The sequence below is a fragment of the Pseudonaja textilis genome, chromosome 2 (assembly GCF_049901715.1).
Source record: "Pseudonaja textilis isolate UNSWEBS1 chromosome 2, rPseTex1.2, whole genome shotgun sequence".
Classification (NCBI taxonomy): domain Eukaryota; kingdom Metazoa; phylum Chordata; class Lepidosauria; order Squamata; family Elapidae; genus Pseudonaja; species Pseudonaja textilis.
Genome location: NC_141991.1, coordinates 182,803,638 through 182,821,593, shown reverse-complemented (window position 1 = coordinate 182,821,593; position 17,956 = coordinate 182,803,638). Strand labels below are relative to the sequence as shown.

Genomic DNA, 17,956 nt, shown 5'->3' with positions numbered 1-17,956 from the left:
TTCTATTTTTCTCTCTAGATAAGCAACGTCTTGTTTTTTGTCCTGCCCCCTATATGTATGTGCTTATTCCGACAATATGCAACCTGCTTCAACAGTGGAATCTATTTAATATGGACCTTGCTAGTGGTTGTAGGTAAGGTATTCTGAGTTTTTATGGGACGTGACATGAAAATTAGGAGTTTAAAATTCATCATTTTAAATAATGTACTACGGTATCATGAAATTAAAAGAGGCCTCAATTGAGTGGGTGTTTAAGCATATAACTACAGGTGGGCCCTTGACTTACAACTACAATGGAGTCCAAAATTCCAGTTGCTAAGTAAGACAGTTAAATGAGTTTTTCCCCATTTGGTGACCTTTCTTGCCACAGTTGTTAAGTGAATCACTGCAATGAAGTTAGTAACGTGATTGTTAAGTGAATCTGGCTTCCCCACGGACTTTGCTTGTCAGAAGGTTGCAAAAGGGGATCACATGACTTCAGACACCACAACTGTCATAAATACGTGCCAATTGCCAACTGTCCAAATTCTGATCACATGACATTGGGGAATGCTGCCAAAGTCATAAGTGTGAAAAAAGGTAATAAGGCACATTTTTGCAGTGCTGTTGTAACTGAATGCGTTATAAGTCGAGGACCATGTGTAATTCAGAAGCAAAATATGTACTCAAACCGAAGAACAGTATTGCAAATTGATACCATCATGACCCCTTTAACATATCATGTATTATAATTGCTAATATATTCATCTTATTGCGTTGGTTCCTTTGGCTATTACTACTGATGTAGCAATCCAGTTTCTGCTAAGTTATGTTGTCACTTCTTTTTGTCCACAAGTTCTGTTCCCATAAGAATCTGAAGATACCCAGCAGTTAAAATTCAAACACACAGAACAATCCAAATCAAATTGTTTAATCTTTTTTGATTATTTTGGATAAGCATGATTGAACTCTCTTTCTTTTCCTTGACTAGGAATTGGATTGCACAATATTATTTTCTTTTTATTTATTTAAAATATTTAAATAGCCATTCATCGGATAACCAACTCTGGGCGTCTCCTAAACAAATACTATCATAAAAATGTCATGCCCCTGGTGGAGACTGACCCAGAGGAACAGGAGGAACAGCCAACAGGGAGTGGAAGTGTGGCTCCAGAGGTGGTGGAGGAGGCTGGGGAAGGGCAGAGGCTGCCTGAGCAGTCAGAGGAGGACCCAGGACCATCCCCATCCTAGGGCATGCAGGAAGGAGAGTATCAGGGTAAAACGTGGTCTACTCAGGAGGAGGGGGCCTTGATCCTCTTCATGTGTTGCAGGTGTGAGATTTGCATAAGAGATTGGACCTGCGTGCTAACAGATGCTGGAGACAAATTAGTGTTTTATTCTTAAAGAAGGTTTATCTTGGTTGGCGTTCTTCCAACGGACTGTACCTGGTTATCTTCCTGGTCATCACATAAAAGTGTAATTTAAATACCATTCTATTAAGAAAGCCACACAACTAGCAATTTATCTATTATAGAACATCCTCTTGGCACTGTCTTGAGTTAGGTAGATAATTTGGTGTCCAGATACTTTGAACTAAAAATTCCACATTCCTGTATCATTGTTCAAAGTGCCTAGAGCTGAAGTGAATTGAAGTCCCAAATATATAACTGGTGCTCTTCCCTGTATGAAATCGCAGTGAATGGGGAGAATGTTTTGGAATAGTGGTGAAGGTACCTTCCTGCAAACTATAGACTTGAATTCTAGGCCTTCTTTAGGTACACATGCCAGCTGGGGAACTGAATCAGTCTTACTACCTCCCAGGATTCTTGTGGGGAAAAGAGGAGGCAGAAGTATTAAGTGGAAACAGAGCATCATAAACCAAGCCACTTCTAAAAAAACGCTAGAGAATTTCTGGAAGCTTGGCACTGAGACAAACCAGCCATCAACAGGCACATAGACATAAACAACATCTACATACCATTCAAAAGAGGCAATCATAAAGCCAAAAAAAGGAAAAAGATCAAAAAGAAAACTCCAAAGATCATTAATCAACACCCAGATGAGCAGAGATTAACACCAAGATTAACAGTAGAGCAATAATCAAGAAGTGAACAAAACCCCAAACAAGGAAGTACCAACTCCGACAAACAAACAGTAAATGTGAGCTTAATCAAGAAACCACCAAGAACATCTCCACCAATATACTGAGAATACTGGTGTATAAAAAGAGAGCAAACCCCACTGATGATATTACCTAGTTTGGTAATGAAGCATCTGCAAGAAAACAATTTCAGAGAGCACCAAGAGCCCCTCATTTCAACCCCGAGTTACAAATATTATCTTCTATTGAAGTATTAAGTATGTTCACCACTTTGAGTTGACCAAATACAGTCTATAAAAAAAGCAGCATAAAAATCTAAGTAAAAATATGGGAAAAATCACCCACTACTCCACTGTAGACCAAAGGACCATGTAAGATTTTCCCTGCTTCATTGCTTTTAAGAACCTCAAATTAAATATTTCTATAAGACCGGCTGGTTAAGCAAAATCTTCACAAAATGGAAGATTTGGTGGACAAGTGCATTAAAATTAATGTTGATTTTGGAGGGTGAATGTTGCTTTTTTTTTATAACTTGGCTTTTCATCTTGTATGTTTAATGCATAAAAGTTTAATTTTTCGGACAATCGTTGGAAAATAATAATTTGATCATGTCTTAGTAATAGAATAATAATCATTTACTCTCTCTCTCTAGGGATTGGATCTGTCTACTTCCATGCTACGCTTAGCTTCCTGGGTCAGATGCTCGATGAACTTGCTATACTTTGGGTTCTGATGTGTGCTTTGGCTATGTGGTTCCCCAGAAGGTATCTACCCAAAATGTTTAGGAATGACAGGTAAATATCTCTGGAAAGCATGGTGTTCAGGTTTTTGTGCCTTAATATCATGACTGTTTTCTTGAAAGAAGGAACACAGAAAGATGATTCTTTCTGTGCAGGGAATTAGAACGGATGTTTTGTAAGCTAGTTTTAGGTTTATCTTTATATAGGCAAGCCGATTGGATTTTAGTTCAGTTACAGCTTCTCCAACTTGCCCTATGTTACAGTCTTTCTATTACTGCCAGTGGTAGACAAATGACAAAGCAGAAGATGAAGCAGGTTTGTCTCCCAGTTTATCCACAAAATTTAAAATAAGGGAAAGTGTATTTAAGTAGTGTTACTTCATAACACTGATGGGAAAAAAAGGCAGAAGATAAATGTTAAAGATTGTCTTGCATGTTGAATTAAAGAGGAAACCTGAAATTGGCTGGAAAATTAAAGGGCACTATCTTGATGGAATTCACCCAGTTAGGAAGAACTACACAAACTAGTTTGGTCTAGTGATTAAGGCACTACTCCTTAATCAATAGAAACCAGGAGATTATGGATTTCCTGCCTTAGGGATGAAAACTGCCTAGGTCAGTGATGGCTAAACTTTTTGGCTCCTGTGCCAAAAATTTTAAGTGTCCTTGCATGATCGCACTTGCGTGCCAGCACCCAGAAAGTAATGGCCTTCCACACGCCCTACACATGCATGCGTAATACCCACCCACCCCCGCAGCCTCCTTACCTGCACTGTGCCTCACAGCTGGTTTGAGGCCTTTTTCGGCCTCCCAAAGGCTTGAGGAAGGCTTCTGTATGCTTTGCAGGCCGAAAACTAGCCCTGTTTCGTCACTTCTGGTATTTTCGGAAAAATAGGAAGTGATGAAACAGGTCTAGTTTTCGGCCTGCAAAGCATACAGAAGCCTCCTTTGGGAGGCCGAAAATCAGCTGTGAGGTACGCTCATGCCCAGTGAGGTAAGTTTGCCTGCAGCTCGCGTGCTGGCACAAATGGCTTTGCGTGCCACCTGTGGCATGCGTGCCATTGGTTCGCCATCATGGGACTAGGTGATCTTGGATCAGTCACACACTCTCAAGCCAACTCACAGGGCTGTTGTAAGAGGAGGGAAAATAGGAGGAGTAAGGAGTATTAGGTATGATCGCTGCTTTGAGATGCCTATAAAAACAATACATGTGGGATATGAATAAAATAAATCCATGTCTCAGTGGGTCATTGGTTCAGATATATTTCCTTACTTAAACAGAGAAACAAAAAGACCATGGATGGGCAAAAGAGTGGGAGTGGGAGCCGCTTCCAACTTCCTATTGAGTTTCCTTGTGGAAAACTGTTGGGCAGCATTAGAAACCGCCTTCCTTTCCCTACCTCTGCCTTTCCCTCCCTCCTGCAAGTGGTGCGCTAGGCTGTGAGTCAGGAAGTGCATGGGAATGTGCAAGAGGTGCTGCTCAGTTCAGGAAGAGAGAGTGTGTGTGTGTGTAAGAGATGCCACATTGATCAGGTAGGGCATACAAAAGTGTGGCACAGGTCACGAAGGGTCTGGGTCACAGGGCTGTGTGAGAGGTGCCTTGTAGATGAGGGAGGGCACATGGGGAGGTTGCGGGTAGAGAAGGGTGCCTGGGGATGCTTGAGAGTATGAGAGATGTGCCATGCAGGTTGGGGATGTTGCATGGGGGTCAGTATGGGTCAGGAACTCTACAAGGCCCTTCCTCCTCCCTTTCTTCCTTCCCTATTCTTTCCTATTCCCTTCTCTTTCACCAAGTCAGGTGTCTACTGCTGGGTGGAGGAGGAGCAAGGGATTGCTGGACTGGCTGGGAAACTGTCACGAAATGTTGAAAATGAAATTCACGTGACCATAGCAGTGCAGCAGCAGCCATTAGCTCTGAAACAGCCACAACTTCCCCAAATTTCACTCCCTCAAAAATCATGGGTCTGGATTTTGGACACATACTATAAGTTAGCTCATTTGAGGTATCTTGGTTTAAAATTGGCGCCCTAGGATTTGCCTGGTTTGCCCAGTTAAAAGTCATGACAGTGAGAGTTTTAGTAATATATAATTACATTCCCATAGGATAATGTGGCTAAACCTGTTCGTTCTGGGTGAATTTGGTCTCCCTGAAATCTAGTTTTTCTGCCTGTATTCTTCAATACTGTACACTGTACATCATAGCTGCCACCGATTCCCCTGTACTTAGGATGCTCCTCATAATGTTATATAGAAGAATACGAGCAGGCTAAAATACTGACACAAGGGAAAAAGCTACGAAAAAGGCTTAGGATTTTCCCCGTGGCATGTTTGTTGGCGGTTGCTGGGGTCATGAGAGAGAATTGGGTTAGAGATGGTTGGTCTAATCCCTCAGCAACTCTTCCCCAGAAGATTATAAGATTAACATGTAGCTCTGAGCCCCAGAGCAAAGACGAGAGGAGCGCAGATATCATATTTGCGATTACGTAATCTTTTTCTTTCGTTCTGTCTCTCATAAATACATGGCCGATTATTCACCAAGGATTTATTTGCCATGTGACAAATTACGAAAAATAGTTTAGTCTTGCCTCAGTGTAGCACCTTTTACATCGACTAAACTACAGCTCCCATTGTCATCAGGCAATCTGGATTAGAGAAATTACCCTTGACTTTAGGGATTTATAGCCAGCCCTTCAGAGACGGTTTCTAGGTTGGTGATTTATTGAACAAAAGTCAGTAATTAAATATATATGCATATGCATGTACAGACAGACAGGCAGGCAGGCAGGCAGGCAGGCAGGCAGACAGACAGACAGATAGGATACAGATAAACAGAGTTGGTAGGGATTTTGCAAGTCATCTACTCCAACCCCCTGCTCAAACAGAGACCCTACCCCATTTTTGACAGATGGCAGTACAATCTCTTTTGAAAGCTTCCAGTGATGAACCTCCCATAACTTCCGAGGGCAAGCTGTTCCACTGGTTGATTGTTCTGTCACTGTCAGAAAATTTCTCCTTATTTCCAGGCTGGATGGATGGATGGATGGACAGACACACATAGTACGTACGTACACACACACACACACACACACACACACACACACACACGTCTGGGAATGTAGATCTTTGGTGGAGAAGTCTCCATCCTTTCGGTGGTCCACAACATTTCTGTGCTTCGGCATTACTGTCACTCTGGGGTACCATTGTGGTTGAGCCCTAACCGGTGTGAGTGTTGTGGCTGACATTTGATTGAGGATTATTGTTGCGATGGTAGGAGCGGCTTGAGATACTGGATCTGCCACTGAGCAAACGCTGCCCCCGTCGATGGCCAGGAAGACAGGCTGAGCCAAGCACAGCCGCAGAAGTCCCATTCAGCAAATAAAAGGGCAAGAGTGCAAGGTGTTTTACGGAGGATTTTACGATGGTGGGCGGTTCAGCCTTGCTAAAAATCCTCTGGTTATGATATGGGGGGATGCATTGCACTTTTGCACTTCTCCTTCATCCCCGCTGCTAGATCCTGCTTTGGCCTTGCTGCCAAAATCTGCTTTGGAAGTGCTTTTCTAATTCAGGTCTATCTAAAACCATCCCCTCTTTCACAGCTAACGGAAGTCAGACCAACCTCAGGGTTTTTTGCTTTACAGGTAATCCTCGGCTTAACAACTGTTCGTTTAGTGATCGTTCGAACTTAACAAGGGCACTGAAAAAAAGTGACGTATCACCATTTTTCACACAACCGCATCCCCACGGTCACACGATCAAAATTCAGACCCTTGGCAATTGACTCATATTTATGACCTTTGAAGTGTCCAGTGTCAAGGGGTCGCCTTTTGAGTGTTTCTGGATTTGCTTAACAATCAGCTTAGCGACAGCGATTCACTTAACAATTGTGGCAAGAAAGGCCGTAAAATGAGGCAAAGCTCACTTAACAACTGCCTCATTTAGCAACAGAAATGTCGGGTTCAATTGTGGTCATACCTGTATTTCCTGAGGCTTGTTTCAACATTGTATACTGCCTTTTTTTTTCTTCCTTCCTTCTCTCCAGGACGTCAGTTTTTCCTGCTTCCAAAATATCAATGTTCACACAGCTTTTATTACCTGATTTTCATCATGGGTGGGCGCAATAACCCAGTGTTTGTTTTAATTCTCTGCAGTCTTGACTCTCATTGCCTGCTGAGGGCAGAGAGAGCAACTGGTCCAAGGTCTCTCAGCTGGCTTGGTGCCCATGGCAGGACTAAAACTCAAAATTTCCCGTTTTTTAGATGATGCCTTAAACCAGGGGTCTCCAACCTTAGCAACTTTAAGACTTGTGGACTTCAACTGCCAGAATTCCTCAGCTTTGCTGGCTGAGGAATTCTGGGAGTTGAAGTCCACAAGTCTTAAAGTTGCTAAGGTTGGAGACCCTGCCATAAACCACTACACCAAACCAGTTCCCTGTAATTCCCATTAAAAAATCTATAAAATATCCCTTTAAGCTCTCTCTCTCTTCAGTTTCATCCAGAGTTATATTGTTACTTTTGTTTTTAGTTCTAATCCCTCTGCGGCAGCCTCTTATGTTTCTCCGTGTCTTTCACTTCTAAAGCAATTATTTTTGAGTTCCAAAATTGTTCTGCATTTTCTCTTTGAATATTATCTATAGTCTGTGCTCTGTGACTACAGTTTTTGTAATGATTTTTCTTTTTGTATACACATAATGCAATATTATCCTTGCATCCTTGCATCCAGTTTTGTCCACCACATTATAAAAAAGATGTTGAGACTCTAGAAAAATTACAGAGAAGAGCAACCAGGATGATTAGGGGACTGGAGACTAAGGCATATGAAGAATGGTTGCAGGAACTGGGCTTGGCTAGTCTAGTGAAGAGAGGGACCAGGGGAGACATGATAGCAGTCTTCCAATATTTGAGGGGCTGCCACAGAGAGGAAAGGATCGAGCTATTTTCCAAGGCACCTGTAGTCCAGACAAGGAATAATGGATGGAAACTAAACAAGGAGAGATTTAACCTGGAAATAGGGAGAAACTTTCTGACAGTGAGAACAATCAACCAATGGAACAGCTTGCCCTCGGAAGTTGTGGGAGCGCCATCACTTGAGACTTTCAAGAAGAGATTGGGGAGTTGGACTAGATGACCTACAAGGTCCCTTCCAACTCTGATTATGTTATTTTCCCCCAGCAAACATGCCGTTTTTTCTTGTTCACCAGACAATCATTTCCACTGTCTCTGTTAGTGTAATTTCATATACTTCTTTTCAAAGGAACAATAACATTTTGCTACTGTCTCACAAATAAGCAGTTGAAATAGGCAGTAGGGTGCCGGTTCTGTTTACAGCCTCCTGTGCAGTAAGAATCGGGTGCTAATCCATAAACTCTTCTACCAGTTCTGCTGTAATTCCCAGAGGACCAATTATAAGTTTACCTTTTGCCACTTAGAACAAAATTTAGCACTTTGGAGTATGAACAGCATCATGGATATCATTTAAAGGGAGAGCTGTTGATATGTTCTGATTTCCTAAATCAAGTTCATTGTTTTGCTTCATCTTGTAGCTTCACCGCATACAGGCAATCCACAACTTGCTACCTAGCATCAGAGGTTCATGCACTCATATCCTCAGAATTATCTTCATGGGGCCACCCATAAAGTCAGTGCCAAAATTGTACTTGGCACAGAAAGTTGTGCAGTGATGAGTGTGATGAGGACTAGAACTACTTTGGAAATGACCAAACAACTCACTTTGCCTTTTGCTTTCTTCAACACAATTCAGGGTGCTTACTAGAGTGTACAAAGCCTTGTGCAACTTAGATTGCAGATAGATATGGGACAACATGATGTAGACAGGAGCAGGCAGAACGAGTAAAGCGATTCGTCAGCCTGGAATCATGTTCCCTCATTTTATTACAGGCGATCTTTGACTTGTGATCAATTGCTTAATGACCTTTCAAAATTATAATGGGCCTATGATCTTTGTTCTCAAAGTTACAAGTGCTGCACTTCCTGCTCCCTGCTCAGTTGCGTTTTGGGCACGTGAAAACTGACACTTTTATGACTGGTTAAAAGTCTCTGATGGAGATTCCCAGCTATCCAGGTCATGGTTGACGCAAAGGTGCTTTTTCAGGAGACAATTGGACTTTCTTCTTTTTTCTTTTGAATATGTTTCACTTCTCATCCAAGCAGTTTCTTCAGCTCTGACAGGATAGCAGGGAATGGAAAGATTTATATTCTTTGCAGTCAGCTGGTCATTTGTATTCTTTAGGTCACCTGGAGGTTTATCTGTATCCTCAGGGTCACCTGAGTAGTGCAAAAGGGTTTGGGTGACCCTGTTATGTTTTGTGACTCTTCTTTTTTTTTTTTTGCCATTTTCTAACATTGGATAAGCTGGATTCAATCTGCCTGATTCACTTACCAGCCGTTGTAAAAATGGATATAAAATCAAGTCTGATCATGTGGTGAGTGCAACAACTCACGACCAAATTTCCCAGCCGTAAGTCACGGACTACAGCACTTCTACATTTTTGAAAACAAAACCCATGTTCTAAGTAAGTAAAGTATGTGGTCCTCCAGATTCTACGTAGTGCCTTAAAACAAAGGCATTTGGGTTTGCAAAACCTGTGTCTGTTTTTCTTCTCTTGAACGACTGAAGCATCAATTATACTGAGCAAATAGTTTTTGACACCTTTATCTCATCCCAGATTGACACTGTTCAAAAATACATATGTTTTGCAGAGGCCGGTTCAAAGCTGCAGTGGGCATTCTTTCTGGAGTCACTACATGCCTCGCCTTTGTTAAGCCCGCCATCAATAACATCTCCTTGATGACATTAGGTCTTCCCTGCAGCGCCCTGCTTATTGCAGAACTTAAAAGGTATGTACCAGACTGGCTGAAGCGAGGCAGATAAATTGTGTTTAATTCATTTATTTAGATTCCCCCCACCCCACCTCCGCCTTTATTATTTTTAGAAATAACTCAAGGTGGCAAAAATATCCCACACGCCTTCCTCCTCCTCGGTTTCACCCAACCACAACCTTGTGAAGGGAGTTGGGCTGAGCAGGAGGAGCTGGCCCAAGGTCACCCATGGCCAAGGCAGGACTAGAACTGACAGTCTGCCACTTTCTAGCCTGGTACTTTAACCACTAGACCACACAGGCTCTCCAATGCTGGTGCATTGCAGCACAACCTCATCCCATTTCTGGTTGAAAGTTGTCATTTGGCTTTTTCAGGGCTGGTATGGTCCTGGGAGAAATACTCTTACTCTCTTCCTCCCCCCCCAATAACTTGCTTAATACATAACTTAAGATGAAGTTAGTACCTCTAGTGCAACATGGTGGTCTGAGCTCCGTTTTGAGGCTTTAGAAACTCTGACGTTAAATACGAAACATAAAATTGCCCTAAGTACAGAACATGGACTAGATGCCACAGCACGGGACATCAAATCAAAATTCAAACCATCTCTGGTAAATGTTCAAAAAAAATTATCAAAATTGTAAGTTATGGACCAGTGAAGTGGTGCCGTGAAAAGCAGCGCCCCCCCCCAACCTTTGGGGTACCAGGGATCAGTTCCGTGAAGAGAGTTTTTTTCTGAGGGCCAGAGGAGGCGTGGTTTCGCATGCTGCCTGCATCCCATAGATGGGGCTTCTCTTGTTTGCACAGCCCAGTTGCTAGCATGCCATGGCCCGGTGCCAGTCCGTGGACCGGAGGTTTGGGGACCCCGATGTAAAGAACGCACATATGCAATTAATATAAACCATCTATGTACAAAATTGAATTGATGGAAGATATCTGATAGATGTTAGATTTCCTTCTCAGTAAGCAAAAATCATCTTCCTCCCACGTGTTATTGCAGTAATAAATAGCCTTAGGTCAGGGATGTCAAACTCGTCGTCACGGCAGTGTCATATGACGTATTACGACTTTTCTCCCCTTCGCTAAACCGGGGGTGAGCCTGGCCAGAGCGTGATACATCCAGCCCACAGGCTGTGAGTTTGACAGCCCTAAGTGATAGGTTCAAAAGGAAGCAAAACACTTTACCGTTTTAGCTAGAAGAATTCAAGTCCAGTAAGATCAAATGCTATGACATCTCTTACAATTGAAATTTGGTTGCTTGCATGCTTCTGATTAGCTATGGTCCCAAAAGGTAGTGGCTACATAGCTGTTGGCTTTTTGGGTAGAGCTTTGATCAGTTCATTTTGATTTTTTGGTTCCTAACCTGTAGACATTCCTACTGTTGATATTTCATTTGTGTCATTCAGTAATTCAACAGATTTAACCAAAAACTGTATTTTGATTTATAATCTAGGTTGACTTGGCTTGATTTAAAACTTCTGTTTTATTCATTTACACTATTGCCAATAGTGTATCAGTTATCACTTTTCCTTCTAGGTGTGACAATGTCCGAGTATATAAGCTGGGATTGTTTTCTGGCCTATGGTGGATGTTGGCACTATTTTGTTGGATTAGTGACAAAGTATTTTGCGAGATTTGGTCATCTTTAAAATTTCCTTATTTACACTGCGTATGGTAAGTCCTAGATTTATTCTTTATTAAAAACAGATCTTGCGTAAGGTGTTTTTGGTGATTAGTTTGTTCCATGAATCAATCAAGTTAGACAGCATTAACAAAATAAATTCTGGCAGAAAAATATATTTCTGCTCCTTCATTTGTGTTCTGACAGTAGCATATCATGGTGTTTTAAGATTTCCAAAAAGGAAATTGCTGGGCCTCCTTCCATAACTAGAGGCTGATATTTTTGGGTGGAAGTGCTACAAATTACAATAGGCTGAACAATGACACAAGAGAACAGAGGGATTACATGAGGGGCAAAGATTTTTCTGAGATTTTGCAGGGATGCTGTAGCTAGGGGTGGAATATTGAGAGGACAATGCTGGAAGTCTGTTCTAAAGTTTAAAGCAGGAATGTCCAACCTTGACAACTTTAACATCTGTTGACTTCAACTCCCAGAATTCCCCAACTAGCTATGCTGACTGAGGAACTCTGGGAGTTAAAGTCCACAAGTCTCAGAGTTGTCAAGATTGGACACCTCTGTTTTAAAACATGATTCCCCAGCTACAATCATTATTAAAAATAGTCCAGGGGTTCCAAGTGGCCCACAAACCAAGGATTACCTCCATTTCTGCTTTAAATCCTGATTTGAACCCTATTTCCCATAAATCAGAGACTCGGTACTCAGAAAATCGGCTGATTCATAATTGCAAACTGTCAACTAAGCATCTCTGAGAAAGGAAGTTAATTTGCCTTCTTTCCAGAGGTGAAAAAAATTGCCGATGCACATATAAATGTGTTAACATCCTCGAGTTGAGCCCTGGGATCCAAGCTTGCTTTGACACAACGCACACAGTCTGTTTTACACCCTGTTTCCAGAGTGCAACAGATGGCAGAGCAGCTACCGAACGTTTTCTGGGTTGCTGTGTGAGTAGTATAAAAATAAAAACTTTTACAAAAGCTCTCCCATTTCTTGAGGAAGCTCCGTAGTTTCTCTTCCCTGCAAAAGTGTGTAAGTTTACTACTTCCACTGACCTCAAGCGTTGCCTCTCCTTGTGAAACAATGCAGAGAGGACCAGCAAAAGCGATTAGGGGGATAGAATTAGGCATGTCTCTAGTCTAATGAAAAGAAGGACTGGGGGGACTTGATAGCATTCTTCCAAAATTTGTAGGGGGTTCCCACAAACATGAGGGAGGTCAAACATTTCCAAAGCACCAAAAGACAAGAAATAACGAATGGATGGAAACTAACCAAGGAAAGAGGCAACCTAGAACTAAGAAATTTCCTAATGGTGAGAGCAATCAACCAGTGGAACAGCTTTTGCCTTCAAAAGTTGGGGGTAGCTCCATCACTGAAGGCTTCAAAAAACAAAACAAAAAACCAACCCAAGACTGGACAACCATTTGTCTAAAATGATAATAGGGTTTCCGGCTCTAGCTCTGTCAGGGTTGGACTAGAAGACCTCCGAGGTCCCTTCCAACTGGAATAATTCTATGTTTTAAGACCTGAAATCGAAGCAAACCGTAGCCCTTCTGCTTCTCTCTCTTTCAGGCACATCCTCATCTGTATTGCAGCTTACCTGGGCTGCGTCTGCTTTGCCTATTTTGATGCTGTCTCTGAGATCCCCGAACAAGGCCCCGTCATCAAGTTCTGGCCCAGTGAGAAGTGGGCATTCATCGGGGTGCCCTACGTCACTCTCCTCTGTGCTCACAAGAAGTCTCCCCTCAAGATCACTTGAAAGGCCACGGAAGCGTCCTGTCCTCTTTAACTGCGGTTTCTCCAAAAGGCCTGAATCTCTTGCGGGAAGATTGCCCAAGAGGGAGGTCCTTGCAGAAGCAAAGGACACCTGATGAGGGGGGTCAGAGCAGAATCTCAAAAAAAAGTTTGTTCTGAGGGGCCTAAGAAATGCCTGAATCCGTCCAACGAGGACGCACGGAAAGCAGAAAGCCTGTATTTCCACAAGTGCACCTCCCCATCCCCTCCAAAAAGTAAAGTTATTTCTCTTCTGCTTTGACTGCCTGTCACGCTCTCGGTGGGCAAGGAACTGGGTGGCATCTTACCCTGCCACAATAAGCAAGGGTGTCTGTCTCTGCAGGTGTGTTGTTGGCTGTGTTCTGGTTGGGAAATAATCACCGGATTTGTGTATTAAGGATTTAATAGAATTGCTTTGCAGCTGTTCCCTCCTCTGCTGCCGGTGTATATTTACACATTAATTGAGCAAATGAAATCCCTTTAAACTCCGCGGTCAGTTTAAAAGGAGTACAATCCTTAAGAAGCTGGCTCTCTTCTTAATCCATCAAAATATGATAAACAAATGACAGTGGTGGTTGTTTTTTCAATCCGTATATAATAGTTCACTCTTTGGAGACTGGTTTACTGCAAGATGTGGGAGAAATGTCAGTGAAGGAAAAAAAAATGTCTTTGAAATGACTGGTTGTGAGGCTTTACTTGGTCTCCAGGCAGTTAAGTAATATTTCAGCCGAGTTCTCTGAAGGAGAGCAATTCAGCAATCTACCCAATTTCTGCCAAAAAACAACAACAACCAAACAGATAATCTCTTAATCTCTATTTTAATTCCATGTTCTTTGCAAGCAAACAAATGAACTTGGAAAGGTTTGAGTTGAATTATCCGTCTGGGTTTGGTTTTTCTTTTTGTTTTTTTGCCTGTTGTATCCATGACACACTTTTAGGAGATAGTTTATGTAGAGAGCATAAACTATTGTTTACTTTCATTTTTAAGCAGATATCACTAAATGTCCAGGGCAGCGAAAAAATAGGGCTTTGGCTTCTGCAGGTGTTTGAAAGCTTCTTAAATTGTGCATGAGTTGGGGTGTTTCCCAGATTCTGAAATATTTGAACATTTGTTAAAATATCTGTTAGTGAGTCTGTGAAATCAAAATGGTGCTCATGGCCATGTGGTTAAAAGTTTAGCCCTGCCCCCCCTTTTTTTGTGATGCAAGAGGAAAAAAAGGGGGCTTCAATTATCTCATTATTTATTTATTTATTTTTTTGACTGACCCTATAGATGATCCTGCAGTCAGTCCTATGAATTTGGAGCTTTTAACGTTGCTTTTGAAAGAATCCTCTCTTTTGTATTTTAAATGCTTTAAATTTAAGATGTGGGCTGGTATAAGACGAGATGTCGGATAAATAATCAGCCACGGCTTAGTAGTTTGGGCGGAAAAAGAAAATACAGGCTACGAATAAGTTGTTGCTTTTTTTCTAGCATACGCAAAAACAAAAACATGCATTTCTATCCCTGGATACAAAGCCAAGATATAGTTGTAAACAAGAAAAGAAAAACATTTCTTGCAATCAGAGTTTCACAGTTGCTGATGGACCAAGCTGGGTAAAAATATCTGTGTTTGATTGTGGAATTTAAACTGGACGTTTTGTTCCTTTGGCAGTGACTGCTCAGTTCCTTGATGCAGTGCCAGAAATGTTGCATGGAGCATTAAATAAATGGGGCCATCTTTCCCAGTTGGGAGCCACTGGCTGTGTGGAACTTTTCCAAAGGGAGTTGACTGAGACAGCTTTATCACTGTGGGGAAGCTCTGGACTGGCCTAGCCCCATGCCTGTTTGTGAGTGAGTGCCTCAAGGCTCTGTCAGCATGGCCTGGTCCCCCATTTTAGAACAAGGCAATTCAGTGCTCCCCCTTTGAGCTACAGAGTTTGGTTCCTGCGGTTGAAGAATGGAAGATGCATCTGTATTTTTCAAAGTTGGGACAGTCTACCTTAGCGATTATCAAGAGAAGTTTTCCCCGAGGGCTTGAGGCACGTTTCATTGGCCAACCGTTGGCAAAATGAATGCAGATGAAGTCAGCAGCACAGCAATGATACAGTTGTATTTTGCCAGTTCCTCCATCTCTTGCCAGCTGATGACCAGCACAGACCTTAATCCCATACAATTTTGGGTTGCCTTGAGTTGGAACAAGATCTGACTTCTGAGTGATTTGAGGCAGCTATTTGAGGCCTTTAGGTTGTTATAGGGAGGATAGGCAAGAGGTTTTGTTAGCAAGTTGTTGGTATTCCTAAATGATTGCCAGGAGTTCACCCCCATTTTGTTTCTAGGTGTTTCAGGTTTATTGGGAGGACTCGGAAAAATGCAGTTGACAGAGCTAAGAATGGGATGGAGATTGGTGGAAGAGCAGGTTAAAGGATGATTCCCCCCCCACCCTTTTTAAAAACAAAACAAACCAACAATTAGGGAAATCTTTCTGCTAAAAATTGGAAGGTGTACATCATTGAACCGGCAGCAAAATTTGTAGCGTTCTGGATATTGTAAAATGCGTGATGAAAGGCCACAGATATCTTTATTTATTTATTTTTTTTTATTTAAAAAGGTACCTATTTTTCCCTTAGTTTGCAATTCTCAATTGCTATTCCTATCAAGCTTTGAATCTTGAAATATTTGTTTATAGTGTTACCAGAAAATAAAAATAGAATCAGTAATACTTCTTATCAAATTACTTCAGCAATTTGGGACACAAGCTTTTGAGTTTTGGAAATATTGCTTTTAGGATTAGACAGTCTCATATAATTATTTAAGTATTTTCTTTGATGGTTTCTGTCTTGTATCAGCAACATCAAAAAAAATTACAACTTCTGGTAATCATCTACATATATTTAACATGAAGTTGGCCTGTTTGAAGAACTGCACAAGGCTGTACAGATAATCTGAAAAAAACAAAAGTGAACATTTATGAAATATAAAATTTCTTCTTTGTATGTGTCTCATTTTGTGGGGGGGGAGTATGGAGATGATTTTTCTAGTAAACAAGTAATCGTGGGCACTGTTTAATTAGAGTAATTCTAGTATCCAGATGTTCAATTATACCAACAAAAAAGTATTTAACATCTGGGGGGGGTGAGAAATGTGAATTTTCTTGACTTTACTTGCAACTGTGCAGTTATTTCTTTCTCTTAAATACTTTTATGTATAGCACATTCTGTGGTGACATATATTATGCTGGGAACACATTTTCACATGGCTGCTTTTTTTCTCTTTTTTTTTTTAAAGGTTAGGAGATCCGATCATTCTCAGGTATATAATAACAATGAGTCTGAAAGCATCTGTGCTGTGCTTCTTTATTTTATACATAATGGTGACAAATTTTCTCTGGGTTGTAACCACTTGATTAAGGTATCAAGTTTGGTATCTTGATGGTATTTTGAAATTCAGTAAGTTTTTATGCAAAATCCACTTGGTTTTCTGTTGATGAACAAGTGACTTCATTGTTGTACTGTAAAAAAATACTTCCTTTGGAACATCTTTCTTAAAAGTGAGTTTGACATATAAGCGATAATCTAAAAAAGGGGTCTCCACAAACTTGTTTTATTCTGTACCCTTATCAATAAAACATTTTTGATCATGCCTTCCCAATATATGTTTGTTTATTGATTTATAAATGATTTCCGTGTACTTTGTATCAATATGTACATTATAAAACATAGACTCTTGATATAGTTTGTATACTTATAGAATAGATTAATTTCCTATTTTTGGATAAAAATAAACACAATAGATATTTTAATATTTTCTTCCTGAATCTCAATGCATAATTTTGCACACCTCTGGGAACCACAGATGTGGAGAACTGGATATACATGCAATTCCTGTTTTCATCTCTCATGGCTGTTGCCTGATATAAGGCAAATGGTAGTTGATGCTCTCATGGTAGACATATGGTATTTTGGCAGCGTTCACACCCGTATTTAGAGAAAACAGGCAGGGTTACTAAATGGATGATAAAACATATTTCATTAAAACTGGATTAAAATTGGATATGTTTTGGAACAGTGATTGCAATAAATTATAAATACATTATATGTAGGGTGAGTAATAACTTGTGATTTTTTTTACGGGATATGGAACTTTGAAGGATTCCTTAAAATACAAGGGAGGCAGGGTTAGCATGTGTAGAAGCTCTTTAAAGGGAAAGCAATTTTTAGGCTAGAAATCTCTTCAGTTTTGTTTGGATACAAAAAAAAACCCAAGCGGCTTTGTCTTTTTAATTGCATACTCAAAAGTGCATCCTACTGAATTAAATCAAATTTAATATGAATTAAGTGTGTGCTTTGGTTTGAAAAATTTCCTAATTAAAAGCAATCAGGATAAAATCTAATTTTGTGTAAATAGATTTTTGCTCAGGTAGAATTTTGTTTGTCTATGGAAAATCTCCATCATCCAGATCATGGTTATCCCAAAGGTGCTTTTCCAAAAGGCAACTGGACTTTTTGTTTTTCTTTGAAGACATTTCGCTTCTCATCCAAGAAGCTTCTTCAGTTCTGGTAGTAGACATTTGTTCCTCTTGCTCAACACAGCCTGGTGGTTAAGAATGTTTGAAACTGGCAGAGGGAAAGGCAGGCAGATTTCTATTACAATCACACTTAATGTTGAGTCCGCAGTTGGATTTCATCCCCATTTTTATATTACTTAAATGTATGTTCTTGCTATCAATATTGAGGGTCTGTTCAGGAGGGTATCTGTTGGTATTATTTGCATTTTTAATGTTAGAATAACTCAAGTAGTGCAGGATCAGAAGATGTGGAAAGACATGGCCCCCAGAATTGCCTAGAGTCAGAGAGGGCTGATTGGATAATATAATTATCATCCTGAAACTTATTGACTGGGCACAGAATTTTCA

General features: G+C 40.8%; 1 protein-coding gene across 1 annotated transcript in view; it reads left to right on the top strand.

Moving 5' to 3' along the window:
- ACER2 (alkaline ceramidase 2) overlaps positions 1 to 16,683 on the top strand; it is a 21,538-nt gene extending 4,855 nt beyond the window's left edge. The window contains exons 2-6 of the mRNA XM_087926570.1: positions 19 to 133; positions 2,733 to 2,874; positions 9,536 to 9,673; positions 11,189 to 11,326; positions 12,861 to 16,683. Coding sequence (XP_087782696.1) covers positions 19 to 133; positions 2,733 to 2,874; positions 9,536 to 9,673; positions 11,189 to 11,326; positions 12,861 to 13,047 — 720 coding nt within the window. The 3' untranslated portion in view covers positions 13,048 to 16,683. The remainder of the gene's footprint in view (positions 1 to 18; positions 134 to 2,732; positions 2,875 to 9,535; positions 9,674 to 11,188; positions 11,327 to 12,860) is intronic.
- The last annotated feature ends 1,273 nt before the right edge of the window (positions 16,684 to 17,956 follow it).